Below are 22370 nucleotides of genomic sequence, written 5' to 3'. Positions count from 1 at the left end.
GTTTAGGTGGCAAAGATTGATTATTACAACGCTTAGGTTTCTTTCCCTTGTCCCTCAGGGAGGGTGACTGATTCTGTTTCCTTGACTCTTCTAGGTGAAAAAGGCCTACAGGCAAAAAGCACTCTCCTGCCACCCAGACAAAAATCCAGATAACCCCAGAGCAGGTGAGACTCTCAGGACCTGGGGAGGAACTCCCCTGAGCTCCCCTGAACTCAGCTCTGCCTGACTGTTCTGTGGGTGTAGACACACGTGACCTGCCTCGCGTGGTGAAGGGCTTGGCTTCAGATGGTGGGGGTATCCCGTCGGTTGGGAGCGCACTTGCCATTCGCTGTTGGCCTGCTGTGTGTTGGTATTGGCTGCTTTGAAGAATCCCACTGAGGAAGCACAGCATCGTCACATCTGACTCCATTTCTTTCTTTCTTGTCCTTGTGTGTAGCTGAACTCTTCCACCAGCTGTCCCAGGCCTTGGAGGTACTGACTGATGCTGCAGCCAGGGTAAGTACCACAGTCTTTAACTGGCTGTCCCCAGGCACTAGAGACTACTGCTGCCTAGAATGGACCTAATTTTGTGAATCTCAGAAGCTAAGAGGGAGGTTGGGGTGGGGGTGGGTGGGACAGGCTTCACTAACTCTAGGATATGAGAAATCCAATAACTCTGGGTTGGGGCAGGGGCCAGGAAAATGCCTGGAGCTTTGCCCTTTTTCTTTAGCTGACTCTACTCTATTTTGTTTGTTTGTTTTGTTTTTGTTTTCTGGTCAGGCTGCATATGACAAGGTGAGGAAAGCCAGGAAGCAGGCTGCAGAGAGGACCCAGAGACTTGATGAGAAAAGGAAGAAAGTGAAGCTTGGTAGGTGACCTTGCCAGGCTGGCTGGCCTCTGGCTTCCCTTGCTGCTGTGAGTCTCCCTTACCTTGATTTTTAGAGCCTTTCCCAGGTCCTGGCAAAATTGTTTGGCAAAGCTGGGTCCTAAAGGCACTCTCAGAAATGCTATCAGTTTACTAGATTTATTACTAAAGTTAAGCCACTTAGGGCTGGAGATGTGGCTCACGCAGAGGGCCCAGGTCTGACTCCTAGCCCACAGCCATCTGTAACTCAGTTCCGGGAATCTGGTACTGTCTTCCGACTTCTGTAGGTACCAGGCATGCAGAGAGTGCATGCAGACAGAACACCTGTGCACATCAAAGTAACAATAGACATATCTCTAAAGTCCAGACGCTTGCCGGAATGGGGACCTACCTGAGCGTGGGTGAAGTCAGTGTTCTGACCTCCAGTGGAGGCTCCCCCTTTTCTACTCAGTCCAGCCCCTGCCTACCCACCCTGTACTCTGGGACGCTTCTCCAGAGCTCCAAGGGAGCCAAGTGGAGTTGAACTTTTTAAAGATTTATTTTATTTATATGAGTACACGATAACCATCTTCAGACACACCAGAAGAGGCAAAAGGAGGGAACTTCCAGGTGAATCAGGTAGGCAGAGAGGAGAGTGAGTCCCAAGCCCGAGAGAAAGGTTTGTTACGACAGTTGGCCTGACAGTCTTCTGTTGGGCTGTGGACTATGCCAGCAGCATCTCCTGTCTGAGGAGAGGGCACCAGAACTCAGGCCACAGTGAAGCTTGGCAGAGGAGAGTGAGGAAGGGACACAGTGACAACTTGAGTTCAGGGATGGGAGATGAACTGAGGCACGGCCCAGGCTGCAGTGCAGTGCCAAATCACAGTGACAGGGCAAGCAGCTCCACCCACAGGCAGTTCTGACACAAGGCCCTGTGCCTGCCGCTGGCACAGCACGCACCTGTGTACTCTGTTCACTCCATGGACAGAACCTGCTTGGTCAGCGTGAGCTGTTTTAAACCCCTGTGGCTGCTTGGCTGGAGCCCATGTCTCTTCTGTGTATGTCCCTTTGCAGTGAAAAGTAGCTGGGGATGTTTGGGCACAGCAAGAGATAGGGGGGGCTGCTGTATGGTGCCCATCCTGTTTGAGGTGCTGGGAAAACAGCCAGAGCTGGGGTGGGCTGAGGCCATAATTGACATGAGACTAGAAATTGGTCCACTCAACCCTTATGCCTAGACCTGGAAGCCAGGGAGCGGCAGGCCCAGGCCCAGGGTACTGAGGAAGAGGAGGAGAGCAGGAGCACCACCACACTAGAGCAGGAGGTAAGCATCCAGACGCCCCGGCCTGAGGGTGAGTAGCTGGTGTGTAGGGAGAGCATGCTCGCTGTCTCTTCTGTGGGAGCTGGGTGATTTGTCCCACCCGCAGGTTGCTGAGCCCTAGCCTGCAGGTGGAGCCTCTCAGGGACCTTTACAAGGTGAGCCAACCTGGAACTCGGTCCGCCCAGAATTGTCACCCCTCCGCCTCCTGCTCTGCAGATTGCTCGCCTTCGAGAAGAGGGTTCCCGTCAACTGGAAGAGCAGCAAAGGCTGATCCAGGAGCAGATCCGCCAGGACCGAGAACAGAGGCTGAGAGGTGAGAGGAGTGCACTTATCTCGTGGTACTGAGTGGCCTCTCAGTTGAAGTTGGCTGCTTCATGGAGTGGCTATGGAGGCTCCACCTACCTGACCCTGTGGATACCCATGGTGTTCCACAGCACCCTATATGGCACACCGATTTGTGCTTTTTACAGGTCTCGGTTCCAGAGCAGATCTGGAGGGGATGTTGGCTATTTGTTTTGCTAATTTATTGGGTTCTTATACCTGTCACCCTTCCCACCCTTATTCACCCTAATCCCTCCCAACCCCTAACACTGGGTAGGAGAGAAAGGTTAGAGGGGAAAGGGACACAGTCTTCCATAGGCTAATTCCTGCTGATTATGAACATTGTGTTCCGTGGGGCAAGTCAATCTTCCTCATCAGGACATCTCCAACTTCTGGTCAAATAACAACCAGAAGCAGCAGGGGGAGCAGCAGCCTCCACCTCAGGCCTTGTGGGGCTCTCCAGAGTCCCCACAATTAAACTGTCTGCAGCTGGCGAGCATCACACCCCTGCTAAGACACAAGGCAAGTCAGTCACTTGCTGTAAGGCAGCCTCTTGTCCCACACCTGGGATTTAAACAAAAACATATTCACATACCATAACTGGGTTTTTAAAGAAACCAAAAATTCCCACTATATTAACCCCTTTTAATCAAAAAAAAAAACCTTTTCTCTAATATCAATAAACTATATACAATAAGAACAATTATGAGAACTATCAATTAAGAATTATATTTATGGGGGCTGGGGATTTAGCTCAGTGGTAGAGTGCTTACCTAGGAAGCGCAAGGCCCTGGGTTCGGTCCCCAGCTCCGAAAAAAAGAACAAAAAAAAAAAAAAAAAAAGAATTATATTTATGCTCTTGCTTCTCTGCTCTCTTTCCCTCTTCCCTGTCCCTTCTCTCTATCCACCCACCCCCTTCCCTCCACGTGCTCATGGCCGCCCTCTCCTCTCCTCTCTTCTTCACTCATTAAACCTCTTCACATGGGGGGAAAAAAAGGAAAAAAAAAGAATTATATTTACAATGTTCAGTCTTTGTCAATTTACTTGACAACCTTGGAGAAAGTACCCCACTATCTGTCCTACCTGGTGAGTTTAGACCCTAGAACATTTTATTAGATCCTGTTCAACATAAAATTTTTAATGTCTTTAATAAGGAAAACTGTAAGACTATAACTAGCCACATCAGAGACTGAGTAAACGGACGTGCAGAGAGCGCAGCTTTCCAAGCTGTAGACATGACAGAGACTGCTGCCTGCCCACACAGTCATCCAGGGTTCCTCTGTGTCACTGGGGCATCCATCTTTGGCCGATAGGCACAGAAGATTGACATACTTTTCTGCAAAGCAAGAATTTTGAAGGACTAGCCTACCTTGTCTCTGCGAAGTTAGGCAGTCAACTTTCCAGTGCCCTACCTGTCCACAGTTTGGACAGTATGCTGTCATCAGTTAAGGTAAGGGCAGTTTTTTGCCCAGTGGCCATCTTTGCCACAAATGAAGCAAACTCCAGGTGGAGATTCTTCAATGAACATTATCTTCTTTGAAATAGATTGGGGTGCTGCCAGGGTCTCTCTGTCAGAAAAACCTTTTATTATGAAAACAGCTTAAATGCTATATTCTGTAGTTCTCTGAAGTATTTAGACCATCTATCTATCCTCTATCTATCCTCTATCTATCTATCTATCTATCTATCTATCTATCTATCTATCTATCTAATATCTGAACAAACAATGCTCGTTTCTAGCTGTTTACTATCAGCTAAACTTTGAAAACATCTACAAGAGACTAAATAAAGCTTATTTCCATAATTAAGTAAACTAGTAAGTACCTAACAAGACTACAAGCAAGATTATTTATAGGTGACTAACTACTAACTTGCTAACTATCCTAAACAATTTGGTAGGTTTAGTTATCTACCTTGTATCCTACCATCCTGTATCCCCTACTCCTTTTTAAAATATCCTGTTATCGGGCTGGAGAGATGGCTAAGTAGTTAAGAGCACCCGACTGCTCTTCCAGAGGTCATGAGTTCAATTCCCAGCAACCACATGGTGGCTCACAACCATCTGTAAAGAGATCTGGTGCCCTCTTCTGGTGTGTCTGAAGACAGCTACAGTGTACTTGTATATAATAAATCTTAAAAAATAAACAAATAAATAAATAAATAATATCCTGTTATCATCCCCTTTCCCTTCATTCCCCCAACAGGGAAAGGCCTTGGGGTACCTGGCCTCAGGAACCGAGTGGTCTGTGTCTGCCTCTGACCTCTAGGGCATGTTCCTAGTTTTTCATTCGTGAGAGCGAACAGGCAACCTTCATGAAGTGGCTGAGAGGCAATGGGGTGGATAGCATGGAGCTTCCCCACAAGACCCTTTACCAGGACAGGGGAGGCATCACCCTTGGACATGAAGAGCCTTCATAGGCCAGTCCTCCGGCTTTGTGAGACCTTGAACTCCAAAATTTTACTTTTCTTCTTTTCCCAATATTTTCAGGAAGAACCGAAAATACAGAAGGCAAAGGAACCCCCAAACTAAAGGTGAGTCTGCAGTATCTGTGATCACAGTCTGGCAACTCAGCGAGAGCAGGCGTTTCCCTGGATAACTGCCCATCCTTCCATCATCCTGGGCCCGGACCCTAGGGCTGCTTCTCAGAGCTTGCCACACCAGTGACTGTAACATCGGCAGGTGTGGGCAAGGCAACCTCCAAGTCGTTTGAGGCGGGTACTTAGAGTACACAGTGCCAATAAGACCGGTCAGGCTGCTGCTCTGTGTCCACAGGGAATGTGGTCTGGGCGGCCTAAATTACCAGACCCTGGAGAGCAGCAGGTCTGCCTAGAGTGTGGGGCTCACTTGTGTGGTCTGGTGTGCTTGATACTGGTGTTGTCTTTGTAGCTGAAGTGGAAGTGCAAGAAGGAGGATGAGTCCCAGGGTGGCTACTCCAGAGACATCCTCCTGAGGCTTTTACAAAAGGTATGCTCCAGGGACATCACCACCTCCCATCTCCTAGCCGAGGCAGCCCAAATACCCTGAACTCCACCTTTTCTTGCCTGTCTCCTAACCATGGATGAGTGTAGAGACTCCCCTAGGCCAGTTCTCCCATCATTTGTAATTATATGTCGGCTCTCCTTCCCTGCCTCAGCCTAGCCCTTACCTTGAGGCCCAAGGTTTAGCTGGCTGTGCTGGGGAGAGGAGGTGGCTGTTGGACACCCTCTGCTTTGAGAGGTTGAGACCACTGCTGTGCTGTGTGCTAGCCTAGGTCTCTCAGCTGAGCTGTGTGCTAGCCTAGGTCTCTCAGCTGAGCTGTGTGCTAGCCTAGGTCTCAGTGCTCTGCTCATCTCTCCCTGTCCTATGTACCACGGGGAAAGGAAAACAACTTACTTTCCTCTCCAATCTTGCTCCAAGGTTGTGTTGTAGTCTAATGGGCCATGCTGTATGTCCATTTAAACTTACTATGGCTCTCTTGTTCCCACAGTATGGGGAGGTTCTCAACTTGGTACTTTCCAAAAAGAAGGCAGGCAACGCCATAGTGGAGTTTGCAACTGTCAGAGCGGCGGTGAGTGCTGTATGGGGCTTGGGGGCCACTGACAGTCCCATCATTCTGAGCAGGGTCCCAGTTTCATGGGTCCTCCTAATTGGGTGACCACACTGCCACTGGATCGTTAGGCCAGCTCAAGAGTTGAATCTCCCCAAAGCTCCCCTGGTTTCAAGATTGGATGGGAAAATGCCCTGGCTAACTTTACTCCGGCTGCCTCCACCCCGCACCTTCCACTCCGCACCAGCGTGGCCTCCTCACCCTGAGTGGTCTTTATGTTTTCAAGTCAGAAGGTGCATCTCCTCCTCCCTCCCACCAGGGTCAGAACTTCAGCATACCAGTAATTGCAGGTCGCTGAAGTCGCCCAGATCTGCTTGGAGGATTAGAATGTTGGTTTAGTTTTTCTGCGGGCTAGAAAGAGCCCCTTAAACCTGGATTGGATGGGACAGAGACTGGATACTCTGTTTGGCAGGAGCTGGCCGTCAGAAATGAAGTGGGCCTGGCTGACAACCCTCTGAAGGTTTCCTGGTTGGAGGGACAGCCCCAGGGCACAGTGGACCCCAGCCCCCCAGGACTGTCGAAGGTAAAAAGCCAGGAGTCACCCAGCTGGGTCTGCTTGGGGTTTGGGCCTTCTTTTGCTCCATCCTCATGCTCTTTCTTCCCAAGTCTGGATACGAGTAGAATGGGGTGGGGGTGGGGATGGGTTCACCAGCTCAGGCAGGAGGCGGACTCTCTGTTCATGCCTTTTCTCTCCAGGCTCCGGAGGACCCTATCCTACCTTGTGTCCTCCCCCCCCCCCCGCCCCCCGTTGGCCTTTGCTTACCGTTCACATGTATCTCCTGTTGGAGCCCTTAACCTACTAAGAGGGCTTTTGTTCTTGGCCATGGTGTAAAGGATTTCAGGAGACCCAGTGCTGGGGAAGAGGCAGAAGGCAGGCAGCCAGAGCAGTGGTGTTTTCCCACACTTCTGTTTTTCAGCTGTGCCTCCATCTTCCCACTCACAAACTGACTCAAGAAATAACATTGAGTCCCATGTTGAACCTAGGGTGCTATATTTGGAACCCCACTTGTGGTGAAGTGCTAACTTTCTAGCAACTGTGGGCCTGGGGCTGCCCCCCAATCCTTAGAACACCATGACTTGTTCACTCTGTCCTTCTTGGTCCAGTTTTTTAGCCTGACTGCAGAGGTTGGGGCATGAGTTCCTGTTGGAGAGATGTTTGTTTTGGGGGCAGGAGCTCCTTCTCTGAAACAGCCTGGGTACCTGTCAGCATGTCCACAGCTTCTCAGAGTTTTCAGGATACCTGCCTGAGAGATTGGAACCTTTGGGGAAGTGTGTCAGTCTTGGCTACTTTTCTATTGCTATGACCGTTTTGTCACCAGGACCATGGCAATTTAGAAAGCATTTAATTTGGGGGTTATGGTTCCAGAGGGGTAGAGTCCATTATCGTTACTGTAGGGAGCATGGCAGCAGGCAGGTAGGCAGGACACCTGAATAGTAGCTGAGAGCTTACAAACTGAAGTAACAACCACAGGGCAGGGAGAGAGCTAACTGGGACTTCAGAACCTGGCCTGGAATGACACATCTCCTCTAACAAGGCTACACCTGCTAATCCTCCCCAAAAAGTTCCACCAACTGGGGACCAGGCATTCAAACGCATGAATCTGTGGCAGCCATTCTCATTCAGTGTCCCAGGTCCTGGTGGAGGAGGAACAGGAAGTGGTGTGGGTGAGCTCAGGATCCTGTAGCTGTCTTTGCTCTTTGTAGGTTCTTTCTTCCATCCTTCTCCAGCCCTTTCCTTCCACCTGCTCAACCTTCTAACACTAGATAGAGGAAGGAAGGATAGAGAGGGGAGGAGCGAGATCCCTGACTAGGGCACCAGGAAGCTTCATCAGTCAGGACATCTCTCATTGCTGTTTCCTCTTTGCACACGATTGCTTAACAAACTACCCTGCCTCTCAAGGCCCTGCCATTTATACTCTCTCTGAAAAGGCTCCCGAATTTCAAATGTCACAGGATCGTAGAAACTATCTGCAGCTGGGAGAACCACACCCCTGCTGAGCTCGAGGCAAAGCATAGTCAGCTGCTGTGGGCGATCTGGAGCAGCCCCCTCTCACACGTGGGATTAACATGAAAACATTCATATTGCCGTGTTTGTTTCTAAATAAACCAAAGTTCTAGCATCAAAGAAGCCTCGTTCCTCACTAGTAAGTTTCAGCATTTCACATCAAAGATCATACTCTGTAGGTCAAATAAGAAAAACCTTTATTGGTTGCCTCCTGTTTCCAGAGGAGGCTTTAATCTGGGCGCCTCTGCACGAGAGCAGGAAAGAGATGTCACAGATGTGGATTTGTGAGGCAGTGTGTGTCACAGCTTCCTTTACCCTTCTTTCACACTTGAGTGGCCTGAAGGCCAGACCCACATGGTCCAGTGCTTCTGGGCTCCAAATTCAGATCTGACCAAGCCACAGGACAGGGTAGTAGCACAGTTCATAGCTTTAGTCTGTTTTGGGCAAGGCAAAGCCCCCACCGCCCGCCCCCGGCCTGTGGAGGGTTGTGGAGCCTCTTGGTGGTGCATTGTCCTTTCCCTGGTGAGGTTCTCCTCTCTACGGTCTCTGCAGCCTTTCCCAGAGGCTCCCATCCACAGTGCCTGTGGAAGTCCCCAGAGCTCTCCTTTACAACTGCCGGTTCCAGGAGCTTCTTCCTCGAGCGCTGGGATCGCTCACAGATCTGTGGGTAGCTTGAGTCTCGTGCTCTGTTTGCTAATGATGTTGGGCCTTTCCCCTGCATTTTCCTCTGCCTACCTCTCCTGCTCTGTCAGCCCCTCCTGCACTTGCAGCCCAAGGCTGGCATCTTTCCTTTCCTTACCCATGCTTCTGATGGTTACACTGTGTCTGGCCATCCAGCGCCATCCAGTGGACGCTGGTTTAACAGTGTCAGTGTTTATGCTCTGTCAGTAGCTGTCAGTCAGGTGTGGCTGTTGATGTAAAATGTGCCTAAGTGGGCTGGAAAGATGGCTCAGCAATTAAGAACATTTACTGTTCTTCTAGAGGCCCTGAGTTCAATTCCTCGCACCTACATCAGGTAGCTCACAACTGCTTGTAACTCTAGCTCCAGGAGCATTAAGTCTTTGCCCTCTGCAGGAACATGCATATACTTCGTGCAGGCATGCACACACTCAATTAAGAATAATCTTTTTCTTTTTCTTTTTTTTTTTTTTTTCCGGAGCTGGGGACCGAACCCAGGGCCTTGCGCTTCCTAGGCAAGCGCTCTACCACTGAGCTAAATCCCCAACCCCAAGAATAATCTTTAAAAACATCTTTAAAATGTGTCTAGAGGGCTGGCATGTGGCTCTTGGTAGAATACTTGCTTAGCATGCATGAAGCCCGAGATTTGATTCCCAGTGCCAAAAATCTGGGTGTGGTGACACACATCTGTAATCCCAGCACTTAGGAGGTGGAGGTGCAAGGATCAGAAGTTCAACCCTCACTTACATACAAGACCTTGTCTCAAAAAAAAATTGACTAGGATGAAAAGTAACTGAATTTTTATTTGTGTTTGGGTCTGTATGGTGCATATGTATGAGTGTGAGTGTGTGTGTGTGTGTGTGTGTGTGTGTGTGTGTGTGTGTGTGTGAGTGAGTGAGAAGTGGAGGTCACAGGCTGATCTCAGGTGTCTTTCTCAGTTGTTTTCCATGTTTTATTTACTGAGGCAGGCTCTCTTGCTGGGCCTGAACTGTGCTGATTTTGTTATCTAGCCAGCCAGCTGCCCCGGGATCCCTAGTTTCTGCACCCCGAGCACCAGATGGGCTAGCGCACCTACCCACCTTTTTAATGCTGGTACTGGAAGTCCAAACTCAGGCCCTCCTGCTTGCACAGTAAGCACTGCATCCAGGGAGCAATCCCCCAGCCTCTGGAGCTGAATTTTTAGTTTGCTTTTCCTTCATTAAACAGTCCTGTGCAGTAAGTGGTAACTTTTCTAGCCCTGTCTCTCGGACCTCTCCACTTTCCTCTCATCTCAGTTAGACTACATCTTCCTAGACTGTCCTGTGACTTCTCTGTTGATGCGACCTTTAGAGGCTGGTCCATGCATGCCACTGTCTGCTCTGCCCAGTCTGAGCCTACTCCCTGGCTCGCCCCTGTGCTGCCCTGTCTCTCCACTGACCTCTGACTAGTTCTTGTGGTTGCAGGTTGTGGCTTCCTTTTCCTGGCCTTTCCAGCTTCCTCCGGGGCTCCTGCCAGAAAGTGACTCCCATACATTCCCGGCTGGCTTTTGTCCCTTCACTCTGGGCGACGCGAAGGATTGGTCAGCAGCCAGAGGGCAGGGAGAACTGTGGCTTCTGGTCCCCACCTCTTCCTTAGTCCACATTGTCCCTTCCTTCCCTGAGTCCCAGGCTCCACTCCTGGTCACCCCAGTTCTTACCCTTACCGGCTCAGAAGTGAGGCTCGCTTGGGAATTGTTCCTTTAGTATCTGTAGAACTTCTTCCAGGAGTGAAAGCCCAAGGTCCACTTTGAAGGAGAAGAAAGGGTCACTGAGATCTGGAGTAGGTGTCCTCGGGAAATGGGGAGTGTCCAAAAGGCCCTCCTCTGAGCATTGGTGGAGGGGCCCTGTCAGGGAGATTGCTGAAGGCAGGGTGGCCGAGTAGGCAGTGGTGTAGGTTGCTGGGGGCTCCAGAATGTTGGGGCAGCTGGAGCTCTCTCGGTAGAGGCGTGGGGGCTTGGGTGGGGCCAGTAGGGTGGCTCGGGGATGCTCATCCCCCCACAAGGGCAGGCGCCGGCCATCTGGCCTCCCTCGAAGTTCCCGGATGACTTCCCGGTTGCTGTACTCCTCGTGGTCACCACCAGCAGTGCTGGCCTGGCTAAGTACGCTGCCTTGCCGCTGCAGCCTCCGAGGCCGCCCCAGGGTGATTCGCTTGAAAAAGGAGGCATTGCGGAAGGAGCCTTTCCGCCAAGTCTCCATGGAGTTCCTGAGAGTCATCCAGTGAGTCTGGCATCTGGGAAGCCCCACAAAGGGGCTGAGCAAGTGACTTTGTGCTGGAGTTCCGAATGCCAGCAACCAGGGGGACACCCCTCAAGGGCTCGCAGCCGAGGCTGTGCGTTTCTGCTGAAGGTGGACCTTCGTCTTTGTCTTGGGTGGTGAGACAAGTCTAGCAGGAGGAAGACTTCCTCTAGATGAGAGCGCTGCAAGCTCCCACCTGGAGAAGAGCAGCTTGGTTACTTGATTGGCGGCATGTGGAAAACCCCAAAGGAAGCAAGGAAGCAGCAGTACTTACAGGGCAGGACAGGAGCAGATCCGGCTGAGGGAGAGCTTCTCGGTGGGCAGGGCTGGAGCGCCGGCAGGGGAACCCTCCTTCCTTCCTCAGGCAGGCAGCAGCTGGGCCCTGCTCAAGCGCTCTCTGGTGGTCCCTGGCATGTGTCGATCTCCTGGCCAGTGTAGAGCTGTGCTCTGTCTGCCAGCATCTGGGGACTCTGATTAGTGGGTTGGCTGTTTGTGCCAGCGTGTGGTAGAGATGTGTTTTGTTTTCAGCTGACTCAGTCAGGTGGGAAGCCAGTTTCAGGCTCTGAGGTAATTGCAGCATCCACAGGCTGAGATTGGGGCAGCTGTGACCAACACCCCAGGGCAGTAGGACGCTTCAGATTCTTCTGGGACTGGTCTGGGGACAGCCCTGCTTGGTGTGTCACCGGGTTACTTCCTTTCTAGTCAGTGCTCAGCCACCATGACCTCAGCAGGCCTGCCTGGCTCCCTGGCCCCAGATGTCTCTGGGAGGAGCCCAAGGAGGTAGTACTAATTGAAAGGCAACTTTTGGAACAGTTGTTAGGGGAGAGAGAGAGAGGAGACCTGCTGGTGTGGGTGACTCAGCCCCCAGGCTGGGTGACAGGCCCTCATTAGCCAGGCCACAGGAATGGTGGAGAAGGATGTGGAGGGTGTGTTAAAAACGGGGAACAGTTAACAACAGGGCTTGCTCCTCCCAAGGTGCTGGGGGCATGCCAGGGTGACTTGAAGTGTTCTTGGGAGAGCAATACAAGCTTGGGGAAGGAGCATCCTCACAGCTGGGCATCAGAATGTCTGCTCAGCTTTCTCCTTTCTTCACCCCAGCAGAAGGCCAGTGCCCTGCTGCTCCTAGGATGCCCCCGGCCTCTCTCTCTGGCTCATTTGGGGACCCTCTAATGGATGGGAGCAGTATAGGGAGGCTGCCAGGAGTTGCCAGTGGCTAGAGGGAAGGTAGGGGCTATTTCTAGTGGTGGGGGAGGTAGAGAGGGGACCAGGCTGTATATCACTTCCTCTTTATCCGCACCCCTTTACTACAAACAAGTTAGCCAGGGACAGGCAGGGCAGCCTAATTTCAGCCACTCCCAGCTTATTCCCTGGGTCACTGACTTCCAAGCCTTCTTCTGTGGGAGGGCACCAATGTGGGTGTCCCCTGCAGGACACCGTGCTTGCAAGCCCTGTCCCGCTTGCCTTCATTAGAGAGATGGGCTTCCATCTCTAATCAGCTATGGAATCACCAGTGGTATCACAGCTCCAGCTGTGCTCAGGGAGGAAATGGTCTGACTCAGCGCTGCTCTTGACAGAATGTGAGCTTGGCAGTGCAGTGCTCTGCCTGCCATAGGCTGCTTCACTTCTCACAGCCTTGGCTCCTTGGCAGCCTTCCTCCGTCCCCTGCATAGCTCGCAAGATCATAAAAGCAAGCGAAGGACCCTGCACTATAGTGATGTGGTCTGTGTCCTTAGAGGCAAGCTGGACTCATGCTTGCCTTTTTGGCTAGGTTGGGGCTCTCTGAGGTTGTGTGTGGGGCAAGGCCTCCTTCTGTACCCTCAGCAGACCATGGGGAAGTGCTCTGGTCCCTGTCCAGCAGAGCCTGGGGATCCCAGCACCACAGACATCCTCTGCTGGAAACCTGCCAGGCTAGCCGTGGGTGGAGGGGAAGAGTGTCAGATAAAGGGCTGAGAGGAAATGAAGGGGTAGGGCCAGGCCCACACATGGGGAAGTGATTGACAAGGACTGAATCAGAGCAGGATGTAGGTAGATGGTTTCCAGTGTAAAGGGAGCTTGCAGGGAGCTGAAGGGGAGTGGAGAAGCAGCCTGGGGAGCACAGGGCTGCTTTCTCTGAAGGCTCCTGGCGGAGTTGGAATGAAAGATGTCTGGGTCCTTCCCTTCCTCTGCCCTTCCCTCCTTGGCTTTTAGACTTGGCTCTGACATGGCCCTGTACTGAGTCTGTAATCTGTGGGGTTGTGCCCTGATGTCCTAACTCCTGTCTCTTCTGTCCCCAGGGCTCAGTGCTGTCAGAAAGGGACTATGAGAGTCTGGTCATGATGCGCATGCGCCAGGCCGCTGAGCGCCAGCAGCTGATTGCCCAGATGCAGCAGGAAGATGAGGGGCGGCCCACGTAGCCCCGACTTCAGCCTTCCCACCCCACACCCTTTTGAGTCATCACCAATAAACTTTTTAAAAAACAGTCTACTTTTCTTTCTCTTGGGCTGGGCTCTATCTTCGAGGGCTTCTATCTTCTTGCATGGGCGGGGATCGACCAATAGAGAATGGTGCATCTCAGGAGTCACTGCACACAGAACTGAGGAACAACACTTGTGAGAGCCCTTTATTGGCTTGGATTAGCTGTGTAGGATCCAGGGACCATCCTCAGGGTAGCTTGCCTTCTGCACATGGCCTACAGCAAGAGGCAGGGCCAGGTCCAGCTGGGGGAAGCTGAAGGAGCCGGGGCAGGGCCTGCTGTACCCAACCAACCGCAGCAAGGTTCCTGAGGCTGTTCACAGCCCATCAGTGTTGGGCAAGGAAGTTGACAATTTGGAAAGAGAGCGACAGGGGAGACAGTGATGCAAGATTATGGACAGGGCACATGGCGATCCCTCCAAAGAATATATACCCTACGCACAAGTCAGCTCAAGCAGGTCATTCCTTGTGCAGACACCACACCAGCGTCTGGCCCACCCCTGTCATGCTTAACACTCGGAAGCCCCTGCATTCCAGCTTGTCCAGGACTATTCGAGGAGGGTCATTGACGTAGTATTCATAACTGTAAAGAGACCAGGAGAGTGTCGTGAGGTAATGCAGTGAGCACCCACACAAAGCTAGTGTCTACTCAGGGCCAGGCCTGTTTGCTGGGCACTTGCCTGGTGATAGGTGAAGCCCACAGCCTCTGTTCTGTTACTTGCTACACGCTTCTTGCTTTAACAGTGTGATGAAAATACCTTTACTCTTTCAGTCGACACGTGAAAACAGGCTGGTCAGCTCTGCTTGCCGTGAACAGCAGAGCAGGCTCCAGGGTAGCCTTGCAGCTGCTGTGTGTTAGTCTAAGTACCCACTGGACTAGTCTGCCCTTCATGGCCCCTCTCTGGCTACCCTGCAATCCTGCAGCTGCAAAAAGGTTGGCACCTGGTTAGCACCTGGTAGCACCTGGTTAGCACCTGATAGCACCTGGATCCATGAGCCGTTTGCTGTCACAGAGAAAGTTTGAATTCCCTTGATTTGTAAAGAGCATGAAGCAGATAAGGGATCCTAACCCAAGCTTGGCATCTTGAAGCAAACTCTAATGGCAAGAGATAGGAGTGACTTCTCTGTGCCTTGACCAAGGGGCTGAGATCTGTTTGTCTCTTCCCTTCTTGCATTTGGGCCTCTGACAGTTCTGAACCCACTTGGTGCTTCTCCCCCAATAGTAGGGAGGGTGAGGTAGTTTGAACGAGAATGGCCCTAAAGGCTCATATGTTTGAATGCTTGGTCCCTAGTTAGTGGGACTGTTTGGGGAAGGATTAGAAGGTGTGGCCTTGTCGGAGGAACTGTGTCACCGGGGATGGGCTTTTAATTTTCAAAAGGCCACTCCAGGCCCAGTGTCTGTCTTCTGTGTGTAGATTAGATGTAGGCCCTCAGCTACTGAGCTGGTGCTAGGCCTGTCTGCTGCCGTGCTCCCTGCCATTTGGTTATGGGCTCACTCAATGCAAGCCCCCAATTAGTGCTTTCTTTTTTAAGTTGTTTGATGACTCCAATGAAAATAGCCCCATAGGGTTATATTTTTGAATGCTTAGTTACTAGGGAGTGGAATTATTTGAGAATAATTACAACAGAGGTTCATAACCTGTAGGTGATGACCCCCTGGGGGATATCAAATGATCTTTTCACTGGGGTCTCATATCAGATATACTGCATATCAGATACCTACATTATGATTCATAACACTAGTAAAATTACAATTAATAATTAGCAACAGAATAATTGGGGTCATCACCATATGAGGAACTGTATTCAAGGGTCTTGCATTAGGAAGGTTGAGAACTGGATTAGAAGGATTGGGAGGTGTGACCTTGGAGGAAGTGAGTCACTGGGCGTGGGCTTTGAGGTTTCAAAAGCACATACCAGGCTTTCTCTCTGCCTCTGTGTCTCTCTGTGTGTCTCTGTCTGTCACTGTCTCTCTCTACTGCTGCCTGTAGATCAGGTTATAAAGCTCTCAGCTCCTGCCCCAGCACCTGTCTGCCTGCTGCCATTTTCCCCACCATGACTGTCATGGATTAACCCTCTACCCTCTGCTTGGTCATGGGGTCTCCTCACAGCAGTAGAACCCTAATTCAGGGTGAGATGCAGAAAGGGAAGCAGTAGTGTTTAACCAAAGAGATGATGTGAAAGAGTCTGAGGAAAGAGGTCAAGTACAAGGAAGCCAGGAACCCAAGAGGACCCAGGTGTCCTGCTCTATTCCTGGGGCTGGGCTCCTTTACTCAGCCCGCCCTTCAAGCTTGGCTTTGTCGATGGGATCCGATTTAGGGGAGAGGACAAGGCAAGAACAGTTCATTTCCAGAGCCCCAAATCCCTGGGACAGGCTGACCCAGACTTCTACTGAGGATGAGCTGCTTTGTGAAGGAAGGCTGGGTGTTTGTGGGAAACTCTCTTTGGTAAACTCTGGGCCCTGAGGGGCACTGAGGATGAGAGCAAGCCCTCCAGTGGCTATTGCCTCTGGGCTTAATGGCTGTGTGAAGGGAAAAGCATTACAAGGCGCTGCCAGGGAGGGAAGAAGGTGCAGAAGGACGCTACGACTTACAAGTTGTTTCCCAGGACTCGTCTCTTGGAGGCCCCCAACTGCTGCATCAGCTCTGGATCCGAGTGCTCATCACCCACCATGGTGGGACCCACTTCCTGCAAGGTAAGCCACAGCAGCTGCTTAGCCGGGTGCCAGGCAGGCGTGCACAGTTCCCCTCCCCACCCGCCCCGGGGGAAGCTGTAGGTGAAGGGGAGGTGGAGCACAGCTGAGAGGGGAGCACGGTGGGTCCTCTCTGACTTCCCAAAAACCTGCCCGTTGTCTCTAAACACTGCCTGCCTAGTGGTGCTTTCAAGCCAGGGGCCACCAGCCAGGTTTCCTGTGTATTGGCATCACTTGGAGAATGAAGGAAATGAGAACTTGTGTCCACATAAAAAATTGTACCCAGGTAGGTAAACTTCCCAAGTTACAATTGACCCCCAAATTAAGAACAAAACAAGAAAAAGTCCTATGTTCCTAGCACTACTCATAAAAGCCTAAAGGCAGAAACAACACAGCGCTTGTCAGGCGATGAGCACACAAGTGAAATGTGGCAAGTCTCAGCCAGGCAGTGATGGAGCACACCTTTGATCCCTGCATTCGGGAGGCAGGAGCAGGTGGATCCCTTGAGTTTGAGGCCAGCCTGGTCTACAGAGTTCCAGGACAGATGGGCCTACACAGAGAAATCCTGCCTCAAATTCCCCCACAAAACAAACAAACAAATGACAACAGCAGCAGCAAATCTCTATAATTTAAGAGAGCCATGCCTGCTGGGACATGCCAGCAAATGAGAATCTAGGCTAGCCTCCAACACATAACGAGCTTGAGGCCAGCCTATGCTACATGAGACATATACACACACGCGTACACAAAACTTGGAAAGAATTAAAAGAATAATTATTATTTGAGGAGGAAGACAGGCGAAAGTGCCCAGCAATCCAGATTTCAATAACTGTACAGGTTTCCACTGCCCTCTGGGCATTGCCAAGACCTCTCCGATTTCATGATGAGCCCACTACTCCCAGCTATCCCCCGGGAGCTAGATTTGTACCCACTGCTGGGCGTTGTTGAGCTGTGAGAGGCAACATCAGGTATCCTTTGGAAGGGGATTTAGGGGGACTTATAAAGCAGCCAGTACCACCTCTCTCCCACGCCCCCACCTGAGGAAACTTCACCTAGAAAAGCGTGATCCATGACTCCCCCGTGGTGCTCTCCCCAGACCGCCTGCAGCCCTCTCCACCTCTGAGTTCTCTGTGCGTCGGAACTAGCCCTGCCTGGAGGGGGCTACAGGTGCAGCCGCTGTGCGCGCGGGTTAGCGTGGCCATTGTCTGCCTGCGGGCCCTTGCTGCAGCGCTTGTGAAGCGGGTCATGGGTGTCCTCGAGGAACCCCCGGCCCACCCAGTCGCTTGACCCTGCCCAGTGTCCGTGCTGCTGGGGCGTGGTGGGTCGGTTGCTGCACCATCAGGAAAATCCCTCAGAATCGCTGTCGCAGTCACCCACTCCAGGTACTCACCATACGGATCTGAGTGCTGATGAGCAGGTAGGGCATGGTGAGTGGCTGGGGCTGCCCGCGACCACAGTCCCCGTTACTCCCTGCTCTGTCCGCGGGCGGCGCTTGGCGGCCGTGCGGACAACGCGCGGGCCAATCAGGAGCGCGCGCCGCGGTCCCGCCGCCCCAGAGACCTGGAAGCGGGCGTGTCCCCGCGGACTCCACTAGCAGTAGTAGCCATGGCGTCCAGGGTGCCTGTTGCCCCTTTGCCCTCTTCCTGCAACACCTCCACGCTCAGGCTCCAAAGTCCGGCGGATGCCCGCCGGTTCCCTCCTGTCCCCACAACGTAGCAGAAGGAAAACTGCGCTAGGGACTAAAGAGAAGCGAAGACTGCGTGTCCTCACCAGGACCTGTCTCTTGAGAACTTAAGTGCACGAAGTTAGGCTAGACGCGAGTGTCAGGTCTTGCGCAGTCTTGCGTCCCAGGGTTTGTCATTTTCAAGTGTAGCTGCTGGTTGTCGCATGCCTATGGCCCTGCAGATTAAGTCCGTGCATCATCTGCGCTCTTGGCTGGGTGCCAGCCTGCTGTAAAGGCGCGGAACCCGTTCCTCCTGCGGGGAGCCTCTGGAGCACGCGCAGATCACAGGGTAACACCTGGGGCACAGGAACGTCGATCCCTGAGCCTGATACCCAAGGGAGGGCGGCGAGTTCACAACTAGCTGTTCCACGCCCTCATCTAGAAGTTGACAGTTCAACATTCTTCTGATTGGTTCCCTAAAAAGCAAAGACGACCAAAACACTCTGGAACACGCCCGCCCCTGGCCTGGAAACCTGAACTTCTTACCTAACTGGTCTGATTTATTTATATGATCCTCTTCCTGTCCCGTACCAGCTCTCGCACCCCAACAATTTAGCGAGAAGGATAAGACACGTTTAACAAAGAGCTCATTAAAGGGACAGAAAGGGCGGTGCTGTAATTCAGTGGTAGAGGGCAAAGGCTACGCCTCTAAATTTAACCCCCAGTACTGGGGTAGTGAAAATAAAAGCCTCATCTGGAACCTGTAAAGAACTACGTGTGTGTGTGTGTGTGTGTGTGTGTGTGTGTGTGTGTGTGTGTGTGTGTGTGTGTTCCTTGGTCGGTTCCATGGCTCAGTGAGTTTGATCCCAAGCTCCATTGTAAGTCGGAACTGGGAGCTAGAATAAAATAAACCCTTTCTCCCCTAAGTTGCTGGGTTTGTTGTTGTTTATTTGTTTTGAATATTTTATCTCAGCAACAGAAAGGTAACTAAAAGAGAGAGATGAATCTGTCTCAAAATAACCACAAAAAATATATAAGCAAACAAAGGAACAAGACAAAACAAAACCCCCAAACAAACCCCCCCCAACAAAAAGAATAGGGAAACAGCATTGGCGACTGACTTCACTAGGCACTCCAAGGGGACAGAGATGTTCAACCAGATCCTCAAGCCTTAGGAGTCCTAGAAATACAATGTTTTATTCTGTGTCTTGTCTCTTGGTTCCCTTCTGAAGGTCATAAGACAGTTTTCAGGAGTTAGCTCTCTCCTCTCACTGTGTGAGTCCCAGGGCTCAAACTCAGGTTCTCAGGCTTGGCAGCAAACACCCTACCCCCTGAACCTAAACTACATCTTTATACCACCAGACACTGCCCTACAGATAGCAAAGAAACAAAACTTAGAATTTGTGAAAATTGCTAAGTGTGTGGTGCATGGCTGTGGTTGCAGCTACTTCAGAGACCAAGGCAGGAGAATCACTGAACTTGGAAATAAAAGATCAACTAGGGTAACAAAGTGAGAGTCCGTGGTGGTGGTGGTGGTGGTGGTGTGTGTGTGATGGTGGCTCACATCTTTAGCCTTAGTACTCACGAGACAGGATTGCTTCAAGTTCAAGGCCAGCCTGTGTTGAAGTGTGAAATGTTGTCTCAAAAAGTTCCCCTGCCCCATGGGACTGCAGAAATGGCTCAGAAGTTAAGAACACTTGTTGCTCTTCCAGGGAGCCCCTGTTCAGTTCCTAGCTCCCACTTCAGGTGCCTCACACCTGTTTCTAACTCCTGCTCCAGGGGAGCCAATGCCCTCTTCAGGCCTCCACAGGTATATGCTCACTCATATATACACAAAAATAAACCTTAGGGGCTGGAGAGATAGATGACTCAGTGGTTAAGAACACTGACTGTTGTTCCTGAGGTCCTGAGTTCAATTCCCAGCAATTACATGTTGGCTTATAACCATCTGTAATGGGATCCAATGCCCCTTTCAGGTGTGTACTCACATAAATAAATAATTAAAAAAACAAACAAAGGACTTTCCTCCCCACAAAAAGTGAAGAGGAAGAAAACAACAAGTATAGGTGAAGTGCTGGTGGTTGGGCTATCTGCCTAGAAATTTTCTATTGAGATCAAAATTGTGACTGTCACAATCAAATTTCACCCCTGTGACAAAATCAAACCTCTCCTAGATAAACAGGGGCGATACACACCTGTAATCCCAGTCCCACTTTGGCTCCCGATGGGTCGCACACTTCTGGCCACCCACCTAGGAACACTTTGGACCTGCTCACAACACACACACACACACACACACACACACACACACACACACACACACACACACACACATCAAAGCTGGGCAGTTCTAATCCTCTGCTTGCTACCCCAGGAGGAATTGAGGGAGTGGCTAGTGGCTCCTTACCCAAATTCTTTTTTATTTTATTTTATTTTTACTTTTATTTATTTACTCTCCATTAGTTTAAATCTGGGATGAGTACAGCATCACACGGATTCTGTGTCCAATGGCCTTTGCAGGAAGGTTGCTTTGGAATTTGGCACGAACCATGCCACTGTTTCCATGGGCCTGAGTTACTTTTCCCCAGATCACTCTGGTTTTGTTTGGTTTGCCTCCAGGAGTCACTGTATTGTGTTTTGCTTTGTACACATAAGCACACCTCTTGCCTAAGTAGAACTTAGTTTCATCTCGGGCATAAACACCTTCAATTTTAAGAAGAGCCATGTAATCCTCCCTCACCCTAAACATGCTTGATCTCATCTCAGAAGCTAATCAGAGTCAGGTCTGCTTGAAGCTTGGACCGTAGCCTTGAAGGACAGTCTGGGCTATATAGACAGAACCTATCTAAAAGCAAAAACAAAACAGAACTTACACAAAGTTCTCAGGTATATAAAACTAAGTATTTTGTTTTGTGATTTGAAGCAGATAAAAGTATCAATTTAAGCTTAGAACATACAAACATGAAAGACCCTGCTGGGCCTTGATGTTCCCTTTACTCTGGCCCACCCCATTCCTGCCGGCCCGGTGCTGGAGGTGAAGCGCAGTAACCCAAGGTCCTGAGGATCCTGTGTTGCTGCGAGTGTCGAGAAGCATGGGCCGACTGTGGCATGCAGCCTGTGCATTGCCCTGGCCTCCTGTCCGCCTCGGCCTTGGGCGCCAAGCACTGTGCTGTCTGCTCGATACTTTGCTGTCAGTGGGTAAATTCACAAGAGAAGCAGGAATGGGTAAGAGCAGAGGACGGTACAGGAATCTGCAACTTTGCACAGGAAGCTTTGGGAGATGTAGTTTACTGTTGTGTGCCTGAATTTGGGACAAGATTAAAAGCAAGAAGAATTTGGTTCTTTGGAGAGTGTGAAGGCTGCCAGTGAACTCCTACTCTCCTCGGTCAGAAGAGGTAACTAAAGTCAATGAAACACTTGCCAAAAACCCAGGGCTTGTTCACTGGTCAGGATGACACTGAGTGACCCTTCTGAGCTGGATGAATTAATGAGTGAAGAAGTGTATGAGAAATACGTGAAGTTCATTGAGGAGTGACCATGGTGCCCCTCCACTCCCAGATAAAACTGGGACATGACAAGCTCTAGCATGCTTGTCTTAAATTAGTGGAGACTAGAGGACTTGACATAACTTAGCAATCGTGAAGGAAAGGAACTCTTCTTGCAATGCTACTTAAGGCCCACCCCCAACTTCCTAATGGACACAGATAAACACAGCTTACAGATTTTTGACAATCACCATACTAAGTACTTAGACTAGGGGCTAAGCTCTGGTGTTTAGAATTCTTAAGATCATCTGTAGTGAAAAGTGATTATGAAGCTGGGTTTGGTGACAGACCACCATTTAATCCCAGTACTCAACTGGCAGATGTTAGTTCAAGGTCGGTCTACATAACAAGTTCCAGACCAGCCACAGTTACATGGTGACACCCTACCTACTGGTTATAAGAATTTCATAATTCAGGTAACAGTGGTGTATCTTAGGTAATTTTGTAACTTGCCCATTTCCACCACTGGATTTCGGTCAGAGCCTTCGTGTCTTCTCATTGGAAATGCCTGGGCATGCTGGGACGGGTCGTACAGCGTCAGCTGCAGGTGTCTGGCCATGTGCTGTGATGGCTGTTGTTTTCCCACTGTGAAACACTGGCTTTGCAACACCACGAGAAACAAACAAAACATTCATCCTCTTTGTTAAAAGGAAGGAAGAAAGAAAGGCCCTTATTTTGGGGTCTTGGGGACCGCAGTTTGGGAGACTTGGTTTGGATAGGCTCTAAGTCAGAGTTCAAAGCAAGTAGGGAAGTGAAGCACACAGTGAGGAAAAGCTCTTAACTCATTACAAGATCAGCGTACGAGTCAGCCTCACGTCACTGCAGTGAAACACAGGCGACACTTAGCTTATAAAGCACAAAAATGATCCAGCCTGCAAGAGGTGAAAAAAATGGAGGGTTGGAAATCGAGGCCAACCTGGGCTACATAAGACTTTCAGAAGACGAAAACAAAACAGAACATCCCAGCAGTGACAGGTGGCTGTGCCATCATGAGAACTCCAGCTTGGACCCCAGAACACTTGTAACAAGCTGGAT

At 50.7% G+C, this 22370-nt stretch overlaps 3 protein-coding genes and 1 pseudogene across 5 annotated transcripts in view; 2 read left to right on the top strand and 2 right to left on the bottom strand.

The window, feature by feature from the left end:
* The window catches only part of Dnajc17 (DnaJ heat shock protein family (Hsp40) member C17), a 33557-nt gene extending 20115 nt beyond the window's left edge, over positions 1-13442 (top strand). The window contains exons 2-12 of one of the 2 annotated variants that reach the window (XR_010064617.1): positions 95-164; positions 437-495; positions 760-847; positions 2059-2144; positions 2358-2454; positions 4951-4994; positions 5350-5427; positions 5930-6010; positions 6462-6572; positions 8003-11764; positions 13258-13442. Coding sequence is in view for 1 of the 2 variants with exons in the window: in NM_001191740.1 (NP_001178669.1) it covers positions 95-164; positions 437-495; positions 760-847; positions 2059-2144; positions 2358-2454; positions 4951-4994; positions 5350-5427; positions 5930-6010; positions 6462-6572; positions 13258-13377 (834 nt within the window). In the remaining variant the exon portion in view is untranslated. The remainder of the gene's footprint in view (positions 1-94; positions 165-436; positions 496-759; positions 848-2058; positions 2145-2357; positions 2455-4950; positions 4995-5349; positions 5428-5929; positions 6011-6461; positions 6573-8002; positions 11765-13257) is intronic. The other variant, NM_001191740.1, reaches the window with a different exon arrangement.
* C3h15orf62 (similar to human chromosome 15 open reading frame 62) lies at positions 8235-11460 on the bottom strand. 2 transcript variants are annotated; one of them, NM_001399847.1, is made up of 2 exons: positions 11259-11460; positions 8235-11180 (listed from the first exon to the last, which is right to left on the bottom strand). In NM_001399847.1, exon 2 carries the CDS (start codon positions 10943-10945, stop codon positions 10418-10420), a length of 528 nt encoding a protein of 175 aa, NP_001386776.1. In that variant the 5' UTR covers positions 10946-11180; positions 11259-11460; the 3' UTR covers positions 8235-10417. The 2 variants fall into 2 exon arrangements, with proteins under 2 accessions (NP_001386776.1, NP_001386775.1); NM_001399846.1 differs by having other exon boundaries at positions 8235-11460.
* A 116-nt stretch (positions 13443-13558) lies between the features above and the next one.
* Gchfr (GTP cyclohydrolase I feedback regulator) lies at positions 13559-17593 on the bottom strand. Its single transcript, NM_133595.2, has 3 exons — positions 17518-17593; positions 16029-16123; positions 13559-14018 (listed from the first exon to the last, which is right to left on the bottom strand). Exons 1-3 carry the CDS (start codon positions 17551-17553, stop codon positions 13895-13897), a joined length of 255 nt encoding a protein of 84 aa, NP_598279.1. The 5' UTR covers positions 17554-17593; the 3' UTR covers positions 13559-13894.
* Positions 17594-17732: 139 nt separating this feature from the next.
* LOC108350564 (glycine cleavage system H protein, mitochondrial pseudogene) lies at positions 17733-21325 on the top strand (annotated as a pseudogene).
* The last annotated feature ends 1045 nt before the right edge of the window (positions 21326-22370 follow it).

Source organism: Rattus norvegicus, chromosome 3 (assembly GCF_036323735.1).
Source record: "Rattus norvegicus strain BN/NHsdMcwi chromosome 3, GRCr8, whole genome shotgun sequence".
Lineage (NCBI taxonomy): Eukaryota > Metazoa > Chordata > Mammalia > Rodentia > Muridae > Rattus > Rattus norvegicus.
Note: the sequence above shows the minus strand (reverse complement) of the source record. Positions and strands in the feature narration are given on the sequence as shown.

Excerpts from the sequence above, each read along its gene's own strand:
- C3h15orf62 (NM_001399846.1), bottom strand. The coding sequence starts at position 10,945 with ATGGAGACTTGGCGGAAAGGCTCCTTCCGCAATGCCTCCTTTTTCAAG.
- Gchfr (NM_133595.2), bottom strand. The coding sequence starts at position 17,553 with ATGCCCTACCTGCTCATCAGCACTCAGATCCGTATG. Across the intron at positions 16,124-17,517 it reads TCAGCACTCAGATCCGTATG|GAAGTGGGTCCCACCATGGT; the intron begins GTGAGTACCTGG and ends CTTACCTTGCAG. Across the intron at positions 14,019-16,028 it reads CGAGTCCTGGGAAACAACTT|TTATGAATACTACGTCAATG; the intron begins GTAAGTCGTAGC and ends GTCTCTTTACAG.